Source organism: Homarus americanus, unplaced genomic scaffold (assembly GCF_018991925.1).
Source record: "Homarus americanus isolate GMGI-L3 unplaced genomic scaffold, GMGI_Hamer_2.0 scaffold40248, whole genome shotgun sequence".
Lineage (NCBI taxonomy): Eukaryota > Metazoa > Arthropoda > Malacostraca > Decapoda > Nephropidae > Homarus > Homarus americanus.
The window spans coordinates 1,704,154-1,730,013 of record NW_024712526.1 but is presented as its reverse complement, the minus strand read 5'-3'; the positions used below and the strand labels follow the sequence as shown (position 1 = coordinate 1,730,013).

The window sequence follows — 25,860 nt, the reverse complement described above, 5'->3', positions numbered from 1 at the left end:
GAACATGTAGTCCTAGTGTTGTAGTGAACATGTATTACTAGTGTTGTAGTAAACATGTGGTACTAGTGTTGTAGTGAACATGTAGTACTAGTGTTGTAGTGAGCATATAGTACTAGTGTTGTAGTGAACATGTAGTACTAGTGTTGTAGTGAACATGTAGTACTAGTGATGTATTGAACATGTAGTACTAGTGTTGTAGTGAACATGTAGTACTAGTGTTGTATTGAACTTATAGTACTAGTGTTATAGTGAACATGTAGTACTAGTGTTGTAGTAAACATGTAGTACTAGTGATGTATTGAACATGTAGTACTAGTGTTTTAGTGAACATGTAGTAGTAGTGTTGTAGTAAACATGTAGTACTAGTGATGTATTGAACATGTAGTACTAGTGTTGTAGTAAACATGTAGTACTAGTGATGTATTGAACATGTAGTACTAGTGTTATAGTAAACATGTAGTACTAGTGTTGTAGTGATCGTGTAGTACTAGTGTTATAGTGAACATGTAGTACTAGTGTTATAGTGAACATGTAGTACTAGTGTTATAGTAAACATGCAGTACTAGTGTTGTAGTGATCGTGTAGTACTAGTGTTATAGTGAACATGTAGTACTAGTGTTATAGTAAACATGTAGTACAGGTGGACTATAAAATCCAGCAACCTCGGGACCTGAAAGTGCGGATTTTCGAAAATCCGGGAAAATCCGATGCTGGCATTGCTGTAAGCTCAACAGAAAATGACTACCTGCATAGTCCTTTAAACAAAGAAATTAAAACACCCAACAAAACCAAATGAAATTATATTATAGTGTTGCATACAGTATATTTAACAGAAAATTACTACCTGTACAGTCCTTGTAAAAAAATAGAAAATTAAACACTAAATGAAAAATCAAATGAAATTATAATAAGCTTTATCAGGCTAAACAGCAGATGGGTCAGTCAGATTATCATCTGTATCACTGACAGTGACAACATCCTCAGTGCTAACAGGAACAGCCTTAACTTGTCTGAAGTTGATGGCAGTGGATTATCATGTGGACACCGCTGTTGCTTCTTCCTGCTTCCTAGCTATTTTCGAATATATCGGCAATGTCTGTTGCTTCACAAGACTTGGGCTCCTTTTCTCAATAAGTTTATCTTAGAGCAAAGAAAACACTATGATTTCTTGTTCACTTACAAACTTCACATTGCTCTTAGTCCAGCCAGCAGTTCAGGCTACAACGCACTAACCTGTCAATAGAGATTCTCTCTACATCTTCCTCATTTTCTTCTACTGCTTATCTTTCATAACTACTCACAGGTATTTCTTCCTGACTTTTAACCATATCTACAATTTCAGAATCAGTGTAATGATGAATCAGAAGGGACATTATCATCAACATCAAACCATTCTGTTAAAACATTCATTTATCCTTGATGAAAGCCCTTGGCATCAGCATTAGTTACATCTTTTAACATACAAGAAGTTCATGTATGTTGCTCTTCTTTAAACCCTAAATCCTGCAAAAATCATTTTCTGTGTCTTCAAGAATGAGAAGTAAACATTAAACTTGGCCACAATTTATGCCATCCATTTTTTGTGTTGATGCTTTTAATAGACGCCCAAGCATTGGCAACACAGCACACTGCATCCCACGTTTAACTCTTTATGAATCTCGTACTAAAACAATTAACTGAACTCACTAGGCGCCTATTAACAGGGATCGATACTTACACTTCATAGAACGTATGATACCATTGTCCTGTGGTTGAATTAGTGATGTGCAGTTGGGTGAGGTAGGTAACAAAACATTATCTTTTCATTAGAAGATCGCTTTTGGATGTGCCAACAATTGTCTAAAAATAAGAAGTATCTTGCATTTAGGGTCTAGTCCAACTGAGCTACAGTGAGCCCTGGCCTCAGGAACAAACATTTATGAAACCAATCCAATGTAATATCAGTGGTAGCTCAACCCTTCTTGTTGGCACGGTATTGACAGAAACTTGTCATACCCTTTTTTAAAGACCCTCGGATATAAACTTTTTCCAATAACAAGCAACTTACATCTATATGGGTACCGCGAGCATTAGAGCAGCATTATCATCGCGGACGCCGATCCTTCTGCTTTAAACCCCGATGGCTTATCTCTCTGCATCAGTTGTCAGAGTTCTTTTGGCGCATATCTCCAAAAAATAAGGCAGCAGCTTGGCCAGCATTGTACACTTGTTCAGGACTCTAAATGTTCATCACTAACTAACTTTTGCAAATTCATCCATTACAGGCACTAGCTGCATCCTTGTCTGCTTGGAAACGTTTTTCACATACTGCACGAACTGTAAGCCATGTCGCGATTTCTGAAACGCTGTCGCCAACCTTTTGTATAGTCACACTGTGTTGCAATCCCAGCTCTTCATGAAACACTTTGCTTTGTTCCTTTAATAAATCACCAGAAATTTCCTACACCTTCACTTACAACGGTTTAAAACCAGTTGAGAACTTGGTCTAGTTCCGCACTTTTTCCTCCGGTTACTGACTTCCTTACAAACATTTTCCTTTTTGATCCACTGTCAGAAAAGAACTTTAACAGTTTTTCTTTCTGTTTTTTAATATCATACACTGTTGAAGAGCCAATAATGTATGTTTCACAAATGGTTCATTTCAGATAATGCCGCTTATCAAGTTTTTTGAGCACTTCCACTTTTCTCTGTGATCACAACGCACGCATGTTTTACGCTTTACGCCACCGCTTTTGCTGAATCCATGATGGGGCTATACAGCAGCAATTAAATGATAAATCAGAAGGAATGAGCATGAATGCTTGTTAAGCAGGTGCAAGTAAGACCCAACAGCTGATTCTGGAGTGCTGTTTATCAAACAAAACGCGCCAGGAGCCTACAAGATATTGGGGGCCTGCCTAAAATAAAACAAGAATCCTTTCTTTTCCCTTTTTCACAGGTTATTATTAAATTGATACTGAGGTAATTTTTCCATTTATTTATTACTTAATCCTATTAGTGTCCACCAGCTAGCTGTGCTTCTGTAAACAAAACTATTTCTGTACTGTACAAGAACAGCTGATCTAACCCATTTCTTTTACTCAATCTGGCGGCAACATCACTGAATCTTTTATTTTCTTGACATCACATTTTATAATTAGGTATTAGCTTGTGCTACAGTGAATATGCTGTCAAATGGGGCCCCATATCTTGGAGGTGCTGCAGTTTCCACGAAAAGTCTTAACCCGTCATCATGGTCCAGAACAATGAAGCGCCACAGTGAAATTTGAAAAATGCGCCTCCGGAACTATGCCGGAAACTGAAGGTTCCGTTTATCGATTGTCGGATTTTTGATGTCCACCTGGTACTAGGTATTACACACACAATCATTGCGATTGTGTGTAAATGTCTGCAGTTCATTGAAATAAACTAGCTTGGGGCTGAATGAACTAAAGATAAAAGGTGAAGTATTATGTTTATTATTAGATTTTTACTACATTTTTTATTATTTTGTTTTTTTCAGAGTCAGGATGAAGGAGCAACCAGGAGCCAGAAACAAAAGCCCACTCCTACATCCCCTTGCTGTCTCACTCCTCAGCAAGTCGCTTATCACCATCAAAGCATCATTTCAGCATGCCAGGCTCATCTACATTATCCCCTGTTAGTGAAAGAAAAAAATTCCAGATGTTGTTTATCCAAATTCTGATAATTTTATTTCCATGAGATATTTATTTAACCCATTAACTCTATAGCCAAAATCAAGAGCAAATACAGACATTCTCTTAGCTCAAATATTCAATATTCTCTACCACAAGGGTTTGTAAGGCTGGCTGGTATTGTACTGGTGTTCGCAGGTGGAGAGATAGGGCATATCGAGCCATGAAACTGTCTCCTCTCCCTAGTGTACTTACACACACAATCATTGTGATTGTGTGTGTAAAATGTCTTGTGCAGTTCATTGAAATAAATCAGTTTTAGGGCTGAATAGACTGAAGATAAAAGGTGAAGTATATAAGTTTTTTATTATTAGATTTTTACTACATTTTTATTATTTGTTTTTTTCAGAGTCAGGATGAAGGAGCAACTCAGGAGCCAGAAACAAAGCCCACTCCTACATCCCCCTTGCTGTCCTCACTCCTCAGCAAGTCGCCTATCACCACTGTGCCAATTACCAGCATGCCAGGCTCATCTACATTATCCCCTGTTAGTGAAAGAAAAAAATTCCAGATGTTGTTTATCCAAATTCAATACCACTCCTTAGATTTGCCGGTGTGTTATCCAGGTTGGATGTGAGTAAGGCGCATGGACCGAACGGAATACTCCCTCGTGTTCTGAGGGAGTGTGCTGAAGCTCTGGCCCCTGTGCTTGCTTGCCTCTTTTGCCTCTGCCTCAAAACCCAAACTTTTCTTTCTTCTTGGAAGCATGCCTTGGTTCAGCCCATCCCGAAGAAGGGTGACCATTCTAATCCCTCTAACTATTGCCCCATTGCCCCATTTGACAGGGTATGGCTTAAGTCTTTGCTTTCTAAATTTCCCTCTTTTGGTTTCTCTCCCCCACTTTGTTTTCTAATCTCTAGCTTCCTTGAGAACCGATCCATGGCAGTTGTTGTCGAGGGATCGATCTCTCGCTCTTTCTCTACCAGTAGTGGTGTCCCACAGGGTTCTGTTCTTTCACCTACTCTCTTCCTTCTTTTTATCAATGATTTACTTCACACTACAACTAATTCTGTCCATTCTTACGCTGATGATTCTACTCTTAACTCTTCTTCACATTTTCCCCTTCCTCCTAACTCTCAAACTAGATCTGTTTCTAGAGCTGATATCATTACTTTTAACAGTGTGGATCTGTGCAGCATCACTGAATGGGGAGGTACAAACTTGGTTAAATTCAATAGTAATAAAACTCAGTATTTACCAATTACACTTTCCCAATTAGATGATCTCCCACCAATTACATTTCAAGACGCTATCATTCTGCCAAATTCTGAAATAAATATGCTAGGCCTCACCATTTCCTCCAATATGTCCTGGATATCACACATCCTTAACATAGCTAAAGCTGCCTCCCAAAAGCTGGGAATGCTGTACAGATGCCGTAGCTACTTCACTCCTGAGCAGTTGCTTTAAGTATATAAGGGATTCACTCGTCCTAACTTGAAGTACTGCTCTCATATCTGGAATCAAAGGCATTTCGTCTTATTAACTCTCCTCCTTTAGTTGGCAATCTCTCTTCTCTTTCTCTTCGCCGCAATGTTGCTTCACTCTCTCTCTTTTACAGGTACTTTAACGGGCTCGTAACACATGTCTTGCCCGCGGTGCCCACCGTTTCTCTGTGGATGTCGGTCACACTGGAATAACCCGTTATAGTACATCCTAATTTCCTCACACAGCCAAACTGTGGAATGCTCTGCCGTCTTCTGTGTTTCCATACTTATACAATCTGTCTCACTTTAAAAGGCTGGTTTTCCGGCATCTTCGTGGTGTAGATTAACACAGTATAACCTTTTTCTTTTCTTTTTTAATTTCTTTCTGTTCTTATTTTTTTGCCCCCCAGGCCCCGTTGTTGGTCGTTCGACCTGTGCCCGTGTGGGCTAAATCCCATAAAAAGATTATAAAAATAAAATCCAAAAAAGGCTCCAAGTGTCAAGCTAGTTTACCTCTGTTACTTACATAGCCAAGCCTCACTCACCAACAGCATGTCCATCACCTCAAATCAGTCAATGTCATGGTCTCTGATCATTCACCCACATCATTACTTCCTGGATGTCCATCACAATCACTCTTTGTACAGTACAGTGTATCCTTTATCACATCCTTCTGCCTCCTCCTTGGTCTTTTGCTCTCCCCTCTAGCTCTCACATCTTAGTAATTGCACATATTCTACCTATCTTTCACTTAGCATTCTTTCAATATGTAAATACTGTACTATTGTGGTTCATAAGTAAATACAGGTGGACCCTCTCCTATCTTACAACTTTGGGGCCAGGACCATGCTAACAATAATAATTCCCACTCAATCAAAGCTTATAAGGTACACTAGTGTAAGCTGCACTTAGACCTAATGCCCCATAAAATTGTGGATTTCTTTGTATTCAAATTTGACATGCATGATATTGAATAAAATTAATAAATAAAAAAGTAATGTGACAGCGATAGTTAATAAATGTATCTTAAATACTAAAGTAATCAATGAAAAATATGTAAACTTCACACATCCCAGGCCACACTGAGCCATAGTTAGGCACTTGTAATCATAACACTCTCACTCTGATGTCCTCAAACAGTACAGTATTATGTATACAGAAAACTTAAGGGTTGATAAAAATTACTTGGTAAATGTAATACAGGTACTGTACTATAGACCCTCAAATCACGAAACAACCTTAATATATGAAGACAGTTTTAGGCATGAATATCAAGAAGTCTCCCTTTCTACTTTTTTCAAACCATACACAGGATGAACTAACAATATACAGTATACAGTACATTTCACTTACCAGTAGTCAGTGTATCTCTTACTCTAGGAAGAACTAAAGCCAGGAGTATTTAATGGTTGCTTATAAGACATTTTGTACTGTGAATTTGGGGTAAAATAATAATTACATACCTATAACAGGGGTGCACCCAAAAATTGAGTAGGGGGGGGGGGTTCCAAATTACTGAGAAGTCTGGCGAGCATTGCGAGCCCTTTCAGCTGGGGGGTCCGGGGAGGGCACTGTAAGCCCCAGAAATTTTTTTGAAATCTGACCAATATTTGACACCATTTGCACTGAATCTTAGGAAATAATCTGAGATTGAAGATGGTAATATAATAATATATGAAGATATATGAGCATAATGCAATTCTCATAGGATTATATAAATTTTCGAGCAATTGTATTATAGCTAACTATAACAGTAATAATATACCAGCACAAGACTAATATGACAACTTACCTTTTCGAGAAAAAACTATTGATAGTTGTTTGCTGACTGGTAGACATAGCGTTGTTGAAGGCTGTGGCATCCAAAGTAGATGTAACTACACCAAAAACTACTTGTGAAGTGAGGAGGAGAGAAGTGGGAACATGTTCCCTTACCCAGCATGCTCGATTTCCAACGCCGTATTATTGTACGATTGAGTTATTTGAAGCACACTTGCGAAATCATCAAATACAGTGATCCCTCGGTTAACGAGATTTCGGTTAACGATTTACCTTCCATAAGATTCTTAACTTCGGTTAACGAGCAATCCCTCGATTAACAAGTTTTGTACGAGCCGACCTCAACATGTTTTCGCTTGCATTTGGCGGTTCACCAGCTGTAGTATTAGTCCGCCAATACAGTAATCGGTTTTAGGGCTTAAATTCCTTACTATTTTAGTAAATATCAAGAAGTTTATACTATTCAATAATTTTAAAAATTTAATATTAAATTTTTTAGTCATTTTAACAATTATTGAACATAGTTGAAGGTAAAGAAACTAGTTTCATGCGCGCCATCCAGCCTGGCAACACACCAAACAGGCGCCAGTGGAGGTAACATCTTGCTTGAGACTCTCTTCAACTAAACGCTTTTTTCTGTGTTTGCAAGCAAATTATTGGTCATTTTGAAATTTAATTACATATTGACAATATATAATGCAGTGCAGTGTTGATTTAAAGAAAATAATCTTGAATTACACCAAGAGAACTAAAATTTTATGGGTGAAATGGTGCCATGGGGTGACTTCTCTTCCACCCCAATGCCTTCTCTTCTCCCTTCTCCTCCACCCCCATTCTAATTCCCATCATCATCATCCAGGAGCCTTCTACATACATACCTCAAAGTAAGTTTACTTTTCTACCTTTTTTGTTGAATTTAGGCAATTTTCGGTGAGCTGGAACCAATTACCCAAAAACCCATTGAAACAATGGTTTCGGTTAACGAGCAACCTGCTGGAACGGATTGTGCTCGTTAACCGAGGGACCACTGTATGTGAAAGTGGATGGAAAAATAATTTATAAATATGTAAAATCTATAGAAAATGTACAATGTAGATGAGAAAATGAAAAAAATCACATTAAATCTCAATATTTCACACTGTCTGGCAGTGCTGTATATTAAGTGCATTCAGGTGCATGGGAATGGCAGAGGTGGTGGGTGGAAGTTACCGTGGCGTGGGTTGAGGTCAGGTAAGCTGACCCAACCTTCGTGTTACTAAGGTGTCGCCAGGTCAGGTATGGGTTGGCCACACCATGCAGTACCTGGAGGGGGGGGTTTCCGGGCAACCAGGAAACCCCCCTGGGTGCGCCACTGTATAAACACACAACACAAGGGGCCATGTAAATAGCATGTGCCATAAGTTATCTCCAATCATTGGTTTAATTTGACCAATATTAATTTCAAAAGCTACTTGAAAACAATATTGGTATTTTATTATTATAGTACAAGTAAATATATATAAAGATAATCAAGGTATAGGGCTATTTATTTAATCAGGCAATAATTATTCATGCATTTACTACTTTTGGTAAATGGCGCATTTGGCGCAACTCACTAGAAGCCGCTAGGATGCAATATCACAGTTTTCACTCCGGTTACATACATATTTCCTTTCACATAAAGGTAAGGACCTTGCTATGGTCACATTATTACCTACACATACAGAACACCTAAAGTCAGCATCATCCTGCAGTATGCCGCTGCATTTGTTGTATCTCTGTACATTTATTCACCATCCACAGTGTTATGCCTTTTATGTTTATGGCATTCTTCTTCTGTGCTTTACTCATTTATTCATATACCCAACACACTGCTTATGACGTGTCATCCCCAGAATAACACACAGGTGTGCAGTTGGGGAAGAATGCATCCTCTCTCCTTTTATCCTTTACCTCAGAAAAACATTGTAGTAGTCACGTATTTGCTACCACGATTTCATTACATTTCTCAGTGAATTTTACCCAAAATCATGCCTTCTGAATTTACAGAGAGCAATGATGGCAAATTTAATTTGAAGAGGCAGAAGAAAGTGATGGCTCTTAAGTTAAAAAGTAGAATTATTGGATTGGTTGGCTTGAAGTGAAAGTGGAGCTTCAATGGCAACTTATTGTGGCATTAATGAATTTGCTGTTTGCTACAAAAATAAATGAGTGCACTGTCCAGACCTTTGTTGGTGAAGTGTAGAGTAAGCTAGGGGCTTATTTTGTTAGCCATAAATCTATCCCCGCTTATCCCAAACATGTAGGCCTTTGGTTCACCATATGTGGATTTACCAATCTGTAGTTTAACTACAAATGTACATACAGTGGTCCCTCGATTAATGAACACAATTGGTTCCACAGAGTCGGTTGTTAACAGAAAATTTTGTTAACTGAATCGATTATTTCAATGGGATATTGGGTAATTGGTTTCAACTCACAGAATAAGTATACATACAAAGTACTGTTTACTGGTACAGTAGAACGTCGATATAACACGAGATACGTTCCAAGAGAGGTCGCTTTAAACCGAATTCGCACTAAATCAAAGTGTTGGTTCAATGGAATAATTTAGTTTGGTACTTGAGAGAAACACAAAATACTAAAAAGACTGACAGTCTACCCAGATGCACCTCAGCCCATCTCCTAGAATAAACAAAACATTGTTTTTTGTAGTATTATGTTAAAACAAACTCATAAATCATCACAGCTAAAATTAAGGAATGTGAAATGATCTGTTTACTGGCTGAGAAGATGGGGGAAGGGAGGGAGGGAGGTGAGGTGATATGCTTGACAGTTGATGCCAAGGTCTAGTGCTTATTTATTTATCTGTCCTTAAGAGTGACTTAAGTTTTTCTCTTATAAAATGTCACTAAACTGACCTTTGGAGAATATAATCAACATTGCTGGAATTCTTATAAGATAGTGATTATTTTGAATATATACATGCTATAGTTTGCATTACACATACAAATTTTAGTTTTAACTAATTTTATTACAAAGGGCTAAAAAAATTTATCTCGTGCAAAATATATGACGTTTATATGCAAATTATTCGCTGTCTTGCAAGGATTCTAGTAATACAAATTATATTCTCCTAACTTTAGTCTGTGATATTATATAAGATAAAAACTGTAAGCCTATAACTACCCAACCCTGTCTGGGAAGATTGGGGGGGGGGAGGCGACAGTGACACGTTTGACAGTTGGGGCCGAAGGTCTAGGGAAGTATTTATTTGTTTATTTATGTCCTTTAGATTGAGTTTTTGTTTTTTGTCACAGAAGTGACCGGGAGAATATAATTTACATTGCTGGAATTCTTATAAGATAGTGATTAATTTGAATATAAACATGCTATAGTTCGCATTAGACATACAAATTTTAGCTCTAATTACAAATGGCTAAAATTTTTATGTTTTGTGCAAAATATATGACGTTTTTAGTGAAATTATTCGCTCTCTTGCAAGGAGTCCAGCAATGCAAATTATATTCTCCTAACTTTAGTCTGGGATATTATATAAGATAAAAACTTAAAGCCTACTGTATAACCACCAAACCTTTGCTGGAAGGAAGGGAAGAAGGGGAGGTGACAGTCATAAGAATGGAGGAAACTGCAGCGGGCCTATTGGCCCATACTGGGCAGTCCCATTTACACCCAACCCCTATTGCTCATATATCCATCCAACCTATGTTTGAAGCTATCCAGCATATTCGAGTTAATGATGATATTTGGCAACCTGTTCCACTCGTCCACTACTCTATTTCCAAACCAATGTTTACCTATTTCACGCCTAAATCTAAATTTGTCTAATTTAAAACCATTGTTACGAGTTCGCTCCTGGTCGGATAGTTTGAGTACCTTTGTAATGTCCCCTTTGTTTAGCCCTGACTTCCATTTATACACCTTTATCATATCACCCCTCACTCTACGTCTCTCGAGGGAGTGCAAATTAAGATGCTTTAACCTGTCTCTGTACTCAAGGTTCCTAATGCCTGGGATTAGTCTTGTCATTCTCCTCTGAATTCTTTTCAAGGATTCTATATCCATTCTGCATTGCAGTGACCAGAATTGAACTGCGTCATCCAGGTGAGGTCTCACAAGCGCAAAATACAGTATAGTTTTAGGATGACCTCGCTAGTCTTGTAACTAACACTCCTTTGTATGAACTCAAGTACTTTATTAGCTTTGTTTTGAGCAAATATACATTGTTTACTTGGCTTAAGATTCCTACTTATCATTACTCCTGAATCTTTCTCGCTGTCGGATTTCTCAATAACATTCTTGTTCATCTGGTATCTGATTTCCCTGTTTACATCTCCTATACTGAGTACTTTACATTTGTCCACATTGAATTTCATGTCATTTTTCAGACCATTAAAAATTTTTTTTTAGATTTTTCTGTAGTTTTGCGGAGTCCTCGTCAGATTTAATTACATGTCCTATTTTAGTGTCATCAGCAAATTTACTTATGTTTCAGTCTACGCCAATATCTATGTCGTTTATGTATATAATAAGTAATAATGGTCCAAGTACTGAGCCTTGGGTAGCTGCACTAGTGACGTTGCTCCAATGGGATTTAGTGCTCTTAATGCTCACTCGCTGTTTCCTGTCCTGTAACCACGCCCTCATCCATTTTAGAATATCTCCATTAATGCCATGAGCCTCCACTTTTCTTATTAGTCTTTCGTGAGGGACTCTGTCGAAGGCTTTGCTAAAGTCGAGATATACCACATCATAATTGTGCTGCTCGTCCACTGATTCGAAAACAGATGAAAAGAATGATTGCTTCCAGTAATTTGCCTACAACTGATGTAAGACTAATTGGACAGTAGTTCGAGGATAGTGATCTATCTCCCTTCTTGAAAATTGGCATTACATTTGCTATCCTCCAGGATTCTGGTACTGCACCCATTTTTAAGGACATGTTAAACAACTTTGCTAAGGGCATACTAAGCTTTTCCTTACATTCCTTTAATACTCTGGCAAATATCTCATCGGGACCTGGTGACTTATTAGGCTTTAGTTGTGTATTTGCTTACTAACATCTTTACTAGTCACTACTATCTCACTTAATTTATTTTCTTCACTATCTCTGGACTATATAGAGTCAGTAGCTCGGGTATCATGTTTAAAATTTCAGTGGTGAAATCTGTTAAAAAATATTTATTCAGATTATTGCTCATTTCTCTGTCGTTATCAGTTAGCTCGCCGGTATCCGACTGTATTGGTCCAATCTTTTTCCGTGTTTTAGTTTGATACATTTGATAGATTCCCTTGGGGTTTGATTTTGCCTCCCTTGCTGCCTTTGTCCAATATTATTTTTTAAATAATTATTTATCCATTTAGGGTCATTGTTGTTTGATCTGAGTTTTCGGTATGGTATGTTCTGCCTTTGTGCATTAAGTAACTCATTATTTAAATTGTTGTGGAACTCGGCAACCTCAGATTTTGTGATCAGGTCATCGTCAACCATCAGGTCTCCTGGTAAAGTGAGGTCGCCCTCTGTGAGTACATTGTGTGGGGTCACCTCATGTGAGGTCATGTAATTTACCTCCAAGCATGATACCTCTTCTCTCAGCTGCCTCTTCAAACTGTCAAAGTTTGCCCTTCTGAAATCTGGGACTTTAGTGGAATTTTCCTTGCAGCTGCCCTAAAATTCTAATTGGAATCTTATTTCTTTGTGATCGCTGTTAGCAAGTTCGTTCCCTACCTCGACGTTACTAATAAGGTTTTCTCTGTTTGATAGAACTAAATCGAGTATATTATTTTCCCGGGTGGGTTCGGTTATATGTTGGCTTAGAAAACAGTCCTGGATTGTTTCAAGAAAATCCTCTGATTCTGAGTTACCCATAAGGTCAATCCAATCTATTTGGTTAAAGTTAAAGTCGCCTACTATACAGACTTTGCTATGTATGGAAGCCCTGCTCATTTCATCCCAAATAAGTCGCTCATTAACTCTATCAAGATTAGGAGGTCTATATATTACTCCTGTGATTAATTTTTCCCCACCATCGATTAATTCTATCCAAATTGTTTCTGCAGTCAGTTCAGTTTTTATTTCCTTATTTATTTCACACTTCAGATTATCCCTGACATAGATTGCTATTCCGCCTCCTTTTTTAATCTGCCTATCAGTATGGAATAATTTGTAACCTGCAATTTGGTATTCAACAGGTAACTCACGTGTGTTAAAGTTTATCCATGTTTCGGTGAATGCTATTATATCGATTTTTTCGGTACTTACCAAAGCCCTAATTTCATCCATTTGGTTTCTCATACTTCTACTGTTTGCGTAGTAGACATTTAAGTTAGTCGTGTTCTGAGTCCTCTCTTTGTCGCGTTTAGGTTTTAACTCCCTGAAATGTTTTGACAGTTGGCGCCGAAGGTCAGTGAAGTATTTATTTGTTTATTTATGTCCTTTTCATTGAGTTTTGTTTTTTGTTTATAAAATGTCATAGAAGTGACCGGGGAGAATATAATTTACATTGCTGGTATTCTTATAAGATAGTGATTAATTTGAATATAATCATGCTATAGTTTGCACTAAACAAAAATTTTAGTAATCATTTAGTACATTATTTTGAGTACATGTACAGTACAGCTTTGCCCTTAGGACAGTGTAGCGTGCCCAGAGAAACATTAGGCGCGATTTTTAAAATATGATGCACCAGATTGACTTGCGTAAAATAAAAAAGATTCGCTTTAAATTAAAACATTGTCCTTAATTATGGGTGTTGTTCTAAATCAATAATCTTAAATTGAATCGCTTTAAATCAACATTCTACTGTAAGAGAATTAAGAAAACATTAAATATAAACTAAATACAGTACTGTACTGTACTGTATACTGTACAATGATAAATAAAAAACAATAGAATACTGTATTATAACTTACTTTGAAGTGTGTATGTTATATTACCAGCAGCTTTGTTTACATATCAAACAGCTGATTGTAGAGGCAGTCGCTGATGACATGCCATATTCTTTACAGAGTGCATTGGTTCTAATGCTTTCTTCATGTTTCATAATAATTTCTGCACTGTATATTAACAATAAGTTAACTAAATTTCAGAATAACCAATAATTTTAATATAAAAAATGCAAAAATATTCAGGAGCACAACTTTCTTGATATTTACTCTACTGTAAACGAATGTAAACATAAAATCAATTACAGGTTGACAATCCCTTATCCGAAATCCTTGGGACCAGATGCATTTCGGTTTTTGGAATTTTTCGGATTTCAGAATGGTTAGTTTATTTTTTATTTTATTTATTTATTTTTTTTTTTACAGGGATCAGCCCACCCGGGCACTGCAGGTCACTGACTCACATTGGGGCCTGGGGGCTAAAATATAATAATAATAATAATAATTATAATAATAATAATAATAATAATAATAATAATAATAATAATTCATAGGTCTAGGTCGTGTTTCTCACTTTTGATCTTTTTTTTCATTCTTGTGTTTCTTTATTATTATTATTATTATTATTATTATTATTGTTATCATTCTTATTTTATATTTGTGTATTTTTAAAAATTTTATTTACTATGAATAATTATTATTATTACTGTATTATCATTATTATTATTATTATTATTATTACCATTACCATTACATTTTCACCCCCCAGGCCCTGATGTGGGTCAGTGACATGTGCCCAGGTGGGCTAGTACCCATGAAAAAAAAAAAAAAATTGCTCCACAAAAAAAATTTCGGTTTTCAGAGCTTTTCGGTTTTCGGAATTTCGGATAAAGGGTTGTCAACCTGTACTGTATTGGTGGCCTAGCCAATCAGCTGATGCATACAACAAAGCGTGTTTCTCGTAAGGCTGTCGTTAATCGAAGTCTTGTTCGATAATAATGGAACTGAAAATCCTTATGGGAGTTAATTCGTGAACCAAAATTTTGTTAATTGAACCGTTTGTTAATCGAGGGACCACTGTACTGTACTTGCACATGAAGGGATTAACTAAGACTGACTTATTGGGAACTACTGCATATCATTATAAACTTTTTCACAGCTAGAGAGATGTGGCTCATGCAGATTTCTCTCTAAGCCTCAGGGCCTTGTGGAAGGGAAACACCACAGTAGAACACATTTATTACAGTAGCTTGATGAATGAATGAAAAATAGTTTTTGTTCTTGGTTCTAGCATATTTTCACTAGAGTGAGGAAGGGCCCTGTGAAAATATATTAAAAATCTATCTATTCCTTATTTCAACTTTCATAATTTTATATATTATGTTATATATATTTTTTCTTTATTGAAGAAATTTGTATCCATACCTAAACCTTATTTAATTATCAGATTGGTATGGGCAGCAGAGGCATACGAGGCATGGGAATTTCTCCAGTGTCAGAAGCTCTGCAGAATCTGGTGACATCTGCTATATCTGGGACTGACACTGTTGACAAGGACAAGTCTAGTCACAGTTCTCCAGGATCTGGTATTCTCCTATTCATATGGTGTCATTATCTGGAAACTGTCTCTGGAAATGCAATGATTTCTTTAACTTTCTCAAAGTTACTTCATGTTATAGCTCCTACTAGGCATAAATCGTACTGGGTATTTTGTGATACATGTAACAAAAGGGTTATATCACAAGGTGGTATAAAAACAACAAAATTAATTATCCCACTGCTCCAGAACATAAACTTCCTCTCTTACCTCATAACAGTGAAACACAGACTTGGAATATATCAAAATGCTAAGAGTTGAGTTACTTGAAGGCTACAAGGGGTAAGAATTAGCAAGTTTATAGGGTACTGGAATGGCAAAGACGGCAGAGGATGTGTACTGTGGATTGGTGAAATGGGTGATGTCAGGCTTGCTGAGATGGTATGGTCATACGGGAAGGATGCAGGAGGATAGTAAATGGGTGCATATGGGGCTATGTAGCAGGATTGTTAGGTAGAGGGAGGCCACCTGCATCATGGGAAAGAAAGATGGAATTGTACATTAGAGAGAATATGGGAGGGGGTAAGGGGCATAGGACATATTAGTGATGGATAACCTGGAGGCCAATCTTATAGTGGGGAACCTCCTGGAGGATTGAGGCATTATAAATAAGAAAATAAATTTGTTTCACTGTTTATCAAAGACCGAAATGCTTTTCTAAGTGCCGATATGGGATAATTTATCCAGCATGCTTGGGACCCGGTGTTTGCCAGATAGGGTTTTTTCCGGAATTTGGAGTACCAGGTCTAAATGTACAAAATTTACCGTAAACTCTCTGTAACTGGCTGTGAAGCCTTTGTTCAGATCTTTAGATTCACCCATAAAAGTAGCATTAACTATAACATTAGAATTTAATATTTTAGGCATATTGACATTAATAACGAAAGCACCTATATAACAGTAATGAAAACATAAAAAGAGCAAAAATGATGGAGGTTAGTGTAAAAACTTCATTGCACTTGACTTCAGCTGTAGTCACAATTAAGTTTCTACCTAAAATAAATCCACCGTAACATTGATTTTTTCAACAAACTCTTCAGGTTGTCTGTCTCTAGAGCGATTTGTTGTTCAAAGTGGGACGATACTGAGCGTCTGAAAATCCACGGTATGGTAGGTTTAAATTTGCTATAGAGAGTCTGTTGTAGTGATAAAATTTGCATAATTTTTATTTTTTCTTGTTAATGTAAAATGTACAGTACAAAAAATATAATTAGTTTATTTCAATAAAAAAACATGAGCAAAAATATCATAGTAAATAAAAAATTATAATAATAAGACGACCATACATCATGACGGGAATTTCATTTGACTCTAGAGTACTTGTGTCACTTTTGTAAACAAACATTGCTTGGACACTACAAACGTGCACCAAATTTCCGTCTTCGTCTTCTTTATCAGGACCACACATCTCACTAAAGCGGCTAATGCAGCTACCCTGCTCTCCAACTAGCCACGCGAGCTGGGTGCCTGTTTAACTGCTCCTTCCGCCAGTGTGATCAGTGTGCGGATCTTCCCGTTGACTTATTGCCTGTGGATGAAATGCTATCATGGATTTATTGCACGGAAAACTCTAGTGTGACCGCAGCTTTAGCAATGCAACAGCATCTTTAACCCTTAGGTCCCGGGTGAGGTTCCAGAGCGTCCGCCAATTCCCCCCCTTTTGTAAAGTTTTTTTTCTCAATTTATTCCTTCGGGGTTACTGCCAGCAACACCTTAGCCCGGGACTTAAGGGTTAACAACAGTACTCTGCGCCACAGACCCTCCGACCTCTCCACGCACTCGCCACACGGCTAGGAGGAAGTGACTACGGTGACAAGTCTAACTTGGCTGTAATGCCACTAGTGGTGTTAAGTGTAACACTTAAATAAGCACACCACCACCCTCAGCAGTCAGGGTTCACCACAAGGGGTAGGGAATGATGGAACAAAACACACAGGTTGGGGGGAGATGTGGGAGGGAAGGGGGGTGTGTTATGATCTGTGAGTGAGAATACATCTCTCTGCATCTCTCCGAGGTGGTCTCCTCAGCTGACTTCCAGTGGTGCACGATATGAATTTTTTGCTCAAGCCAAAATTAGTATAAGCAAGGGTAACTTTTATTAAATAAGAAAGAAGTGTTAAATTGAGAAATTCATAAAAGCGAATTTTCGTGTCATGACCGTATTTATTTTCCTTCACTTTCTGTATACAGTAGAACGTGGATATAACACGAGATACGTTCCAAGAGAGGTCGCTTTAAACCGAATTCGCACTAAATCAAAGTGTTGTTTCAATGGAATAATTTAGTTTGGTACTTGAGAGAAACACAAAATACTAAAAAGACTGACAGTCTACCCAGATGCACCTCAGCCCATCTCCTAGAATAAACAAAACATTGTGTTTTGTAGTATTATGTTAAAACAAACACTCATAAATCAACACAGCTAAAATTAAGGGATGCGAAATGGTCTGTTTACTGACGATCAGCTGATGTCAGAGGGTAGTCACGCTGGAGCCGCACACCACCCGCCTCTCGTCTGACTCACCAAGCACTTTCACTTTCCTCTCAACTTAGATTTTAATTACTTTATGTTATCAAAAATAGACTTTCATTCAACTTTACTTAGCAATTCATCCTCTGAAGATGCAGAGCCCAACTCGACCAGCTCATTATCCACATCACTGTCCAAATTGGCGTCCCACACTTGAAACACCATTTCCACGCTGCAGTGCTTCCAGCACCTTGATTTTCTGCTCCAGTGTAATTGCTTGCCTTGAATTCTTGGTCTTTGGGGTAGTTAATGATGTAGTGGCTGGCCTCTTGGACATAGTGGTGATGGTTGATACACGTGGTAGAAGAGATAGTGTCACACAATATGTCCGTTCACTAGAGCGTCAGTGAGAGAACTGAGGATGTGGGAGGGTAGCAAGCAGCCATGTAGCGTGTCCAGAGACGCATCTGGTGGGAAACATTAGGCACGAAATTTAAAATTTAATGCGCCTTGATTGACTCGCGCAAAATAGGAAAGATTCGTTTTAAATTGAAACTTTGTCCTTAATTGTGGGTGCCGCTTTAAATCAATAATCTTAATCAATTCGAGTTAAATCGACGTTCTACTGTATAAGATTGAGCGTGTGTGTGTGTGTAACTTAGTAAAATAAAATAAAGAAAATTACATATATTTACCTTAAATTATGATTTGAAAAATAACCCTAACACACAGCTGACTGGTGGGGTATGGTGGTAAATATCTCTGCACGGCCCAGGAATTACTTGGCACTCCTGTTAAATATTTTTTTCCATAACATAGCCAGATTTTGGAGTGTTCTAGATACTGGGACACTGGATAGATGGTCCCATGCCTGTAAAACAAATTAATTTGCTTATTAATGTAATTTTGAAAAAATATATATACGTACTGTACAGTATATAGAAAGGAAAGTCAGATACACACCAGCTGACAGTGTCATGTGAGTGAACATTTTTGCTTTTTATGGCTCTTTGTGATTGTAAATGCCAATTGGTCTCAGTCTCATGCTAGTACAGTACAGTCCAGTATTTAATATTAATCCCTGTAGTTATTTTTCTCTTACAAGCCTGCACCTGCTGTATTGAAGGGTAGCTGGAACCAATAGGCTTTAAGATTAGACAATGATATGTAATTTTGAATTTCTATATTAATGCATATTGCGAGTGAGTGTCCAGGTGATGACAGTGTTATTGTAATTCTAAGTTCCCAGTGTAATTAAATTGTACTAATCCTGATCATAATTTTGACCAACAATGAGATATAGGTGTTATGAATACTGTACTATATTAATGTTTGTGACCTAAGAATATTGCTTAAACCTGTACATTGTACAGGTTTAAGCAATATTCTTTAGTCACAATGTACACAGTCCAAACTTTTGTATATTTTGACCAGCTTTTCTGCCATTTTTCTTAAAAAATCTTGGACAATTGTTGCAAAGATATTTTTTAGTGACTTGAACATGATGAGAATCATTAATTTAGTACCAGATTAACATTTATAAATAATAATTGTTCAAATGGTTATAAGTATTATAATAAATTTAGTTCATTATAATTTGTCATGAATGATTGCAGGATCATTTTTTCAGTCTTTCTTTGGGATGCTGCTAATTCTTCTTTATTAATTATTCTAGTTTCATCAACATTGTCCCTTCTTTTGGATCTACCTCCTAGTACCCCCGGGGGACCTCTGCCCAGACTAAGTGATTTACCTGGGCCAACTTATGAACGCAGGGACCAGGTGAGTAACTTTAACTTATGGTACCGTATTCTAAAATCTCAGAAATTTCTCATTTCATTGATATGATCATTTGTTAGCACTTATTTTTTTTATGTACAGTGGTCCATCGGTTACCGAACTCAATTCGTTCCAGAGGGTTGTTTGTTAACCGAAACCATTGTTTCATTGGGATATTGGATAATTGGTTCTAGCTCACAGAAAAGTATATACAAAGTAAAGCCAAAAACACATAAAGTCAGATACACTCCTAAATTCCCCTAAATCGCCCTTAATTCAATATATATATATATATATATATATATATATATATATATATATATATATATATATATATATATATATATATATATATATATATACTGTATATATATATATATATATATATATATATATATATATATATATATATATATATATATATATATATATATATATATATATATATATATATATATATATATATATATATAATCACACGGAAAAAGGAAACAAGGATTCTAGTAATACAAATTATATTCCTCCTAATTTTAGTCTGTGATATTATATAAAATAAAATAAGCTATAACCACCCAACCCTGTCTGGGAAGATTGGGGGGGGTGACAGTGACATGTTTGACAGTTGGGGCCGGCATGCGGAAGTATTTATTTGTTTATTTATGTCCTTTAGATTGAGTTTTTGTTTTTTGTCACAGAAATGACTTTAGTGCAAAGCTGGACTGAACATGTACTTATTTGATTACGGTACTAATATTGTTATATCTAGTGCAATTGCAACATGTTTATATTCAAATAAATCAGTATCTTACAAGAATCCCAGCTATGTTAATTATATTCTCCTAGGTCATATCACTGGCATTTTAAAATGAGAGAAGCTTAGTAGGTCTGTTAAATAAACACACAGAGACCTCGGCTCAAACTTATCACCTCAACCCCCACGCTGACTGGCTCCCTCCCTCCCTCCCTCCCTCCCTCCCTCCCTCCCTCCCTCCCTCCCTCCCTCCCTCCCTCCCTCCCTCCCTCCCTCCTCCCTCCTCCCCAGCCTTTTAGGCTTACAGTTTTATCTTATATAATATCTCAAGACTAAAGTTAGATTATAATTTGCATTGCTGGAATCCTTGCAAGACAGCCAATAATTTGAATATAAACGTCATATATTTTGCTCAAGAGATAAAATTGTGGTACATTAGTGTACAGTACTGTAGTACATTTTATAAAAAAGTTTTTCAACTGTATTTTTGGGTAGATTTACATAGATTTCTTCATTTATTTTCATCCATTTACATGCACACACCATACTAAAAAGAAACGTAATAGAAATAAATGACCTTAGTGCAAAGCTGAGTGCACATGTACTAATTTGATTACGTACTAAAATTGTTTTGTCTAGTGCAAATTATAGCATGTTTATATTCAAATTAATCAGTATGTTACAAGAATCCCAGCAATGTTAATTATATTCACCCAGGTCATTTCACTGGCTTTTTATAAGAGAGAAGCTTATCACTTAAGAACTGATAAATATACACGCGTAGACCTGGCCTCGTGCCAACTGTCAAACGTACTACCTCCCTCCCCCCACGCTCCTCCCCTACCTCACCCCGCTCTCCTCTCAAAATAATTTTACTCACCATCTAACATAGTGATTATAAAAGTGTATATGCCTATATAGTATTCCACATACATTGCATAAGTATAAATAAAAAGATGTGATGACGTGGACAACCCCATTTCGCTAACGTTACTTCCAAGAACTATCAGAGGACGCAATCATGACTGTATATATATACATATATATATATATATATTTATTATATATATATATATATATATATAGTATATATATATATATGTCACATTCTAACGCGGTTGTTAAGCATAATATATATATATATATATATATATATATATATATATATATATATATATATTATATATATATATATATATATATATATATATATATATATATATATATATATATATATATATATATATATATATATATATATATATATATATATATATATATATATATATATATATATATATATATATATATATATATATATATATATATATATATATATATATATATATATATATATATATATATATATATATATATATATATATATATATATATATATATACATACATACATACATACAGTAGAGTCTGCATTTACGCGGCTTTTGTTTACGCGTTTGGTCATTTATGCGGTGCCTTGCCAGAATGAAATGCTTTAATTACACGGTATATTTGGTCATTTACGCGGGTGAAGAATAACTTTTTTACTGTATTTATTGAAGATGTTTGTTTTAGCTCATAAACTTCATACAAATTACCCAGCCAGAATATAATTTACATTGCTGGAATTCTTATAAAATTGTGATTATTTTAAATATAAACATCATGGAATTTGCATTAGACATACAAATTTTAGATCTAATGTAAGAATTTTTATTAGAAAGAGCAAAAATTGTATCTTTTGTGCAAAATATATGACATTTATATTCCAAATATTCCTGGTATTGCAAGGAATCCAGCAATGTCAATTATATTATCCTAACTTTAGTCTGAGGTATTATTTATTACTAAAAATGTAAGCCTACTCTTTTCACCCAAACATTTCTCTGGTAGGGAGGGGATGTGGGGGTAGAGGGGGGAGGGAGGGACCCAGCAAGCATGGGAAGAGGGGGGGGGAGCAGAGGTGGGGTATTTTGATTGACAGATAGTGTCTGAGTGAAGTATAATTTGTTCATTTACTAAAGATATTTGTTTTAGCTCATAAAATTCATACAAATTACCTGGCCAGAATATAATTTACATTGCTGGAATTCTTATAAGATTGTGATTATTTTAGATATAAACATCATGGAATTTGCACTAGGCTTACAAATTTTAGATCTAATGTAAAAATTTTGATTAGAAAGGGCAAAAATTTTATCTTTGTTCAAAATATATGACATTTATATTCAAAATAGTCTTGCAAGGAATCCAGCAATGTCAATTATATTATCCTAACTTTAGTCTGAGGTATAATTTATGACTAAAAATGTAAGCCTACTGTTTTCACCCAAACATTTCTCAGAGAGGGAGGAGCCAGCGAGCGTGGGAAGAAGGGGGGGTTAGCGAGTTAGTCAGTATTTGAATGGACTGTATTCCTCTTAAATATTAATTGTGTGTGCATACCATCATAAAATCAAAATGTTATTTTTACTACAACGTACGTATTGTGTCGGAAAAAGTGGAGTTTGGTGGTCGGCCCAGTCTCTACAGTCATGCGCCGGTTAACATCCTAAATACGTTCTTGGAAACGTGACGTTAACCGATATGGACGTTGTCCGATCATCACATAAACTTTGTATTTATACTTACGTGTATGTGGAATACTATACAGTATACAGTATGTACATTAGGGGGCAGTGAAATTTTGCTCAAAGCTGCACTCTTCAGGCATTGTTCCTTATACATATCTAAGACTCCATGCCAAATTTGAAGCTGATATGTCGAGGTTTAGTCTGCCGCATTTTCTACTGAAATTTTAAATTTACCTACAGTACTAGCCAAACAGCCGCTGTGGGGTTGTATTCTGTTCAGTGTTTATCAACTTTTTTTCATATCTCATTTCATTTAAGTTGTCTTGTTGCAGATGAGTATGGTGCTATGTCTATATTGATTATCAGCCTTTTCTCATTTCATTATGTCATCATGGTTGGCTAATGAATATCTCACATGTGACTCCCAAGACGACACGGAAAGCAGATTTCCAAAACTATTCACACAGTTTCTGGTGGAAAATCTAACCCAGACCCATTGTGTGTGTTGGTTGTGATGGAACCAATGTAAATGTAGGATCAGAAAATGGGTCATTCATCATCTTGAAATGTTACTTGGTCACCCGCTCCATTATTTCATATGTCTTCCGGAAATGAGCTGCCTTTCAGCGAAGTTTTTTATATGATGGTAAACCAAGTGGTCTGAGCATGGCTGGTCCCATTGGAAAGCAGATCAAGGAGTCTTTGTTTGAGCTTCAGTTATAGCCTTCCACCAGTGTCAGTTTCCCTGATTTCCTACATGTTTAATGATGAAGTGGAGAAAAAGATCTGTCCTGGGATCAAATACCTGTATAGGATTTGTAAAAGGTTATCTGTAGGTGTTATTTGAAGATGACTTGGCATATTGGGCCAGGTCCTCCTGTGTGTCAAGGTGGAACACCTTGTAGAATTAGAATCCTCCAGGCTGTATGTAGCAACATAAGACCCAGCCATGAGTTGAAAAAGAATTGTCATTACAATAATAAAGTTCAGTGCTCCAATGGTTTACATCAAGATACACCCTTCGTAACACCGTGAGCGTATTCAGTCCCTGCTATATATGAAACACCTGAATAGTGAGGGAGAGCGATAGTGAAAGAAAGGCTGTCAAGAGAAATGCATACTTAAGCACACAGATCAACCTAGCTAACTTGGTATGTGTGTGCAGATGAGGACATGACTGTTAGAGAAAAAAGCTGTCTCAATGATAGAAAGAAAAAATTAGAGGAGAATCAGCAAAAGGAAGGAAATGCACTTTAGCAGATCTGAAGAAGGAGGAGGAAGATTCTGATGCTGCTGTTGGCGAAATTTGTTAAACTATACTGATGAGGAGGGTAAAGATGGGCTGGGAATGAGGATGTACCTGTAGTCAACATGTAAAGAAAAGGTGGTGACTCGAAACTAAAAAATGGCCAGCAAAAAACTATCATTCCATGTGATTAACTGGAGAATGAACTCAAGACTGAGCCTCCTTACATTGCTTCTCTGTCAATCTACAGGTTAATGACATTCTTGAGACACCATTAAGTAGTGCCCAAGTGGCCAAACAGCACTCAGGCGGTCGAGAGAGGCATAAAAAGTGATGACTGAAGCTTGCACTGGTAGCGGAATCTGAATCGAGATGGATATATTAAACCCAAAGATTATTGTCTCTCTGAAAATGATGCCAGGTTCCGCACAAAAAATTTCAATATGAACTTGTAATGATTTTCTATCTGATTATTACCTGTAAAATAACATATGGGTAGTAGAGTGTCACCCATGTAAAATTTATCATTATCACAGAAGCATTATTGACACCTAATTTTTGGTATACACTAAAAAAGTTGACAAAAGTCGTTAGCGATCGGCAGGGTAAATAATACCATGAAATGGCATGAAATTTTGCACAGGTGTTTGTTGCAATAACACAAGCGATGCCTGAAAAGTGCAGCCTGCAACTCAAATAAAAGTGTTTTTTCCCTGCTAATGTACATATACTTTTACTCTTAAATCACTACTGTAATGTGATACGGGTGATTAATTTTTATCTCGATGCAAAATACATGGCGATTTATATTAAAATTATTCACTGTTTTACAAGAATTCCAACAACGCTACAGGCAGTTGAAGGGGAGAGAGAGGGGTGGGAGGCGTGGGGAGAGGGAGGTAGTACGTTTGACAGTTGGCACAGGCAAGATTTCAGCGTGTATATTTATCAGTTCTTAGTGACTAGCTTCTCTCTTATAAAAAAGCCAGTGAGATGACGCAAGGTGAATATAATTAACATTGGCACAGGATTAACATAACATACTGATTAATTTAGGAATATAAACATGCTATAATTTTGCACTAGACAAAACAATTTTTACAATTACCGTAATCAAATTGTACATATTGCACTCAGGTTTACACTAAGGTCATTTATTTCTATTACGTTTCTTTTAGTATAGGCGTTATTGCATATAAATGGATGAAAAATAATGAAAGAAATCTATGTAAATCTACCCAAAAATACAGTTGAAAAAACTTCTATTTTATAAAATGTACTACAGTACTGTACACTAATGTTATAAAAAATTTATCTCTTGAGCAAATGTGACGTTTATATTCAAATTATTGGCTGTCTTGCAAAGAAGGATTCCAGCAATGAAATTATAATCTCCTAAATTTAGTCTGAGGGTATTATATAAGATAAAAACATAGCCCTAAAGCCTGGCTGGGGAGAATTACTGAGCCAGCTAGCCGGTGGGGGGGGTTGAGTGTTATGTTTGACACTTGAGCGAGAAGGTCTGTGTGTTTTAACAGTCCTCTAAGCTTCTCTCATTTAAAATGCCAGTAAATGACCTGGGAGAAATGCAATTAACATTGCTGTATGATTCTTGTAGATGTAGAGATTTATTTGAATAGAAACATGGAGTAATTAGCA

The 25,860-nt window shown here is 36.5% G+C and overlaps 1 protein-coding gene across 2 annotated transcripts in view; it reads left to right on the top strand.

The window, feature by feature from the left end:
* Nucleotides 1-3,981: 3,981 nt before the first annotated feature.
* LOC121860758 (RNA-binding protein 25-like) overlaps nt 3,982-25,860 on the top strand; it is a 45,876-nt gene continuing 23,997 nt past the window's right edge. For both annotated transcript variants that reach the window (XM_042358109.1, XM_042358120.1), the window contains exons 1-3: nt 3,982-4,182; nt 15,234-15,372; nt 19,529-19,635. In XM_042358109.1, the coding sequence (XP_042214043.1) occupies nt 4,156-4,182; nt 15,234-15,372; nt 19,529-19,635 (273 nt within the window). In that variant the 5' untranslated portion in view covers nt 3,982-4,155. The remainder of the gene's footprint in view (nt 4,183-15,233; nt 15,373-19,528; nt 19,636-25,860) is intronic.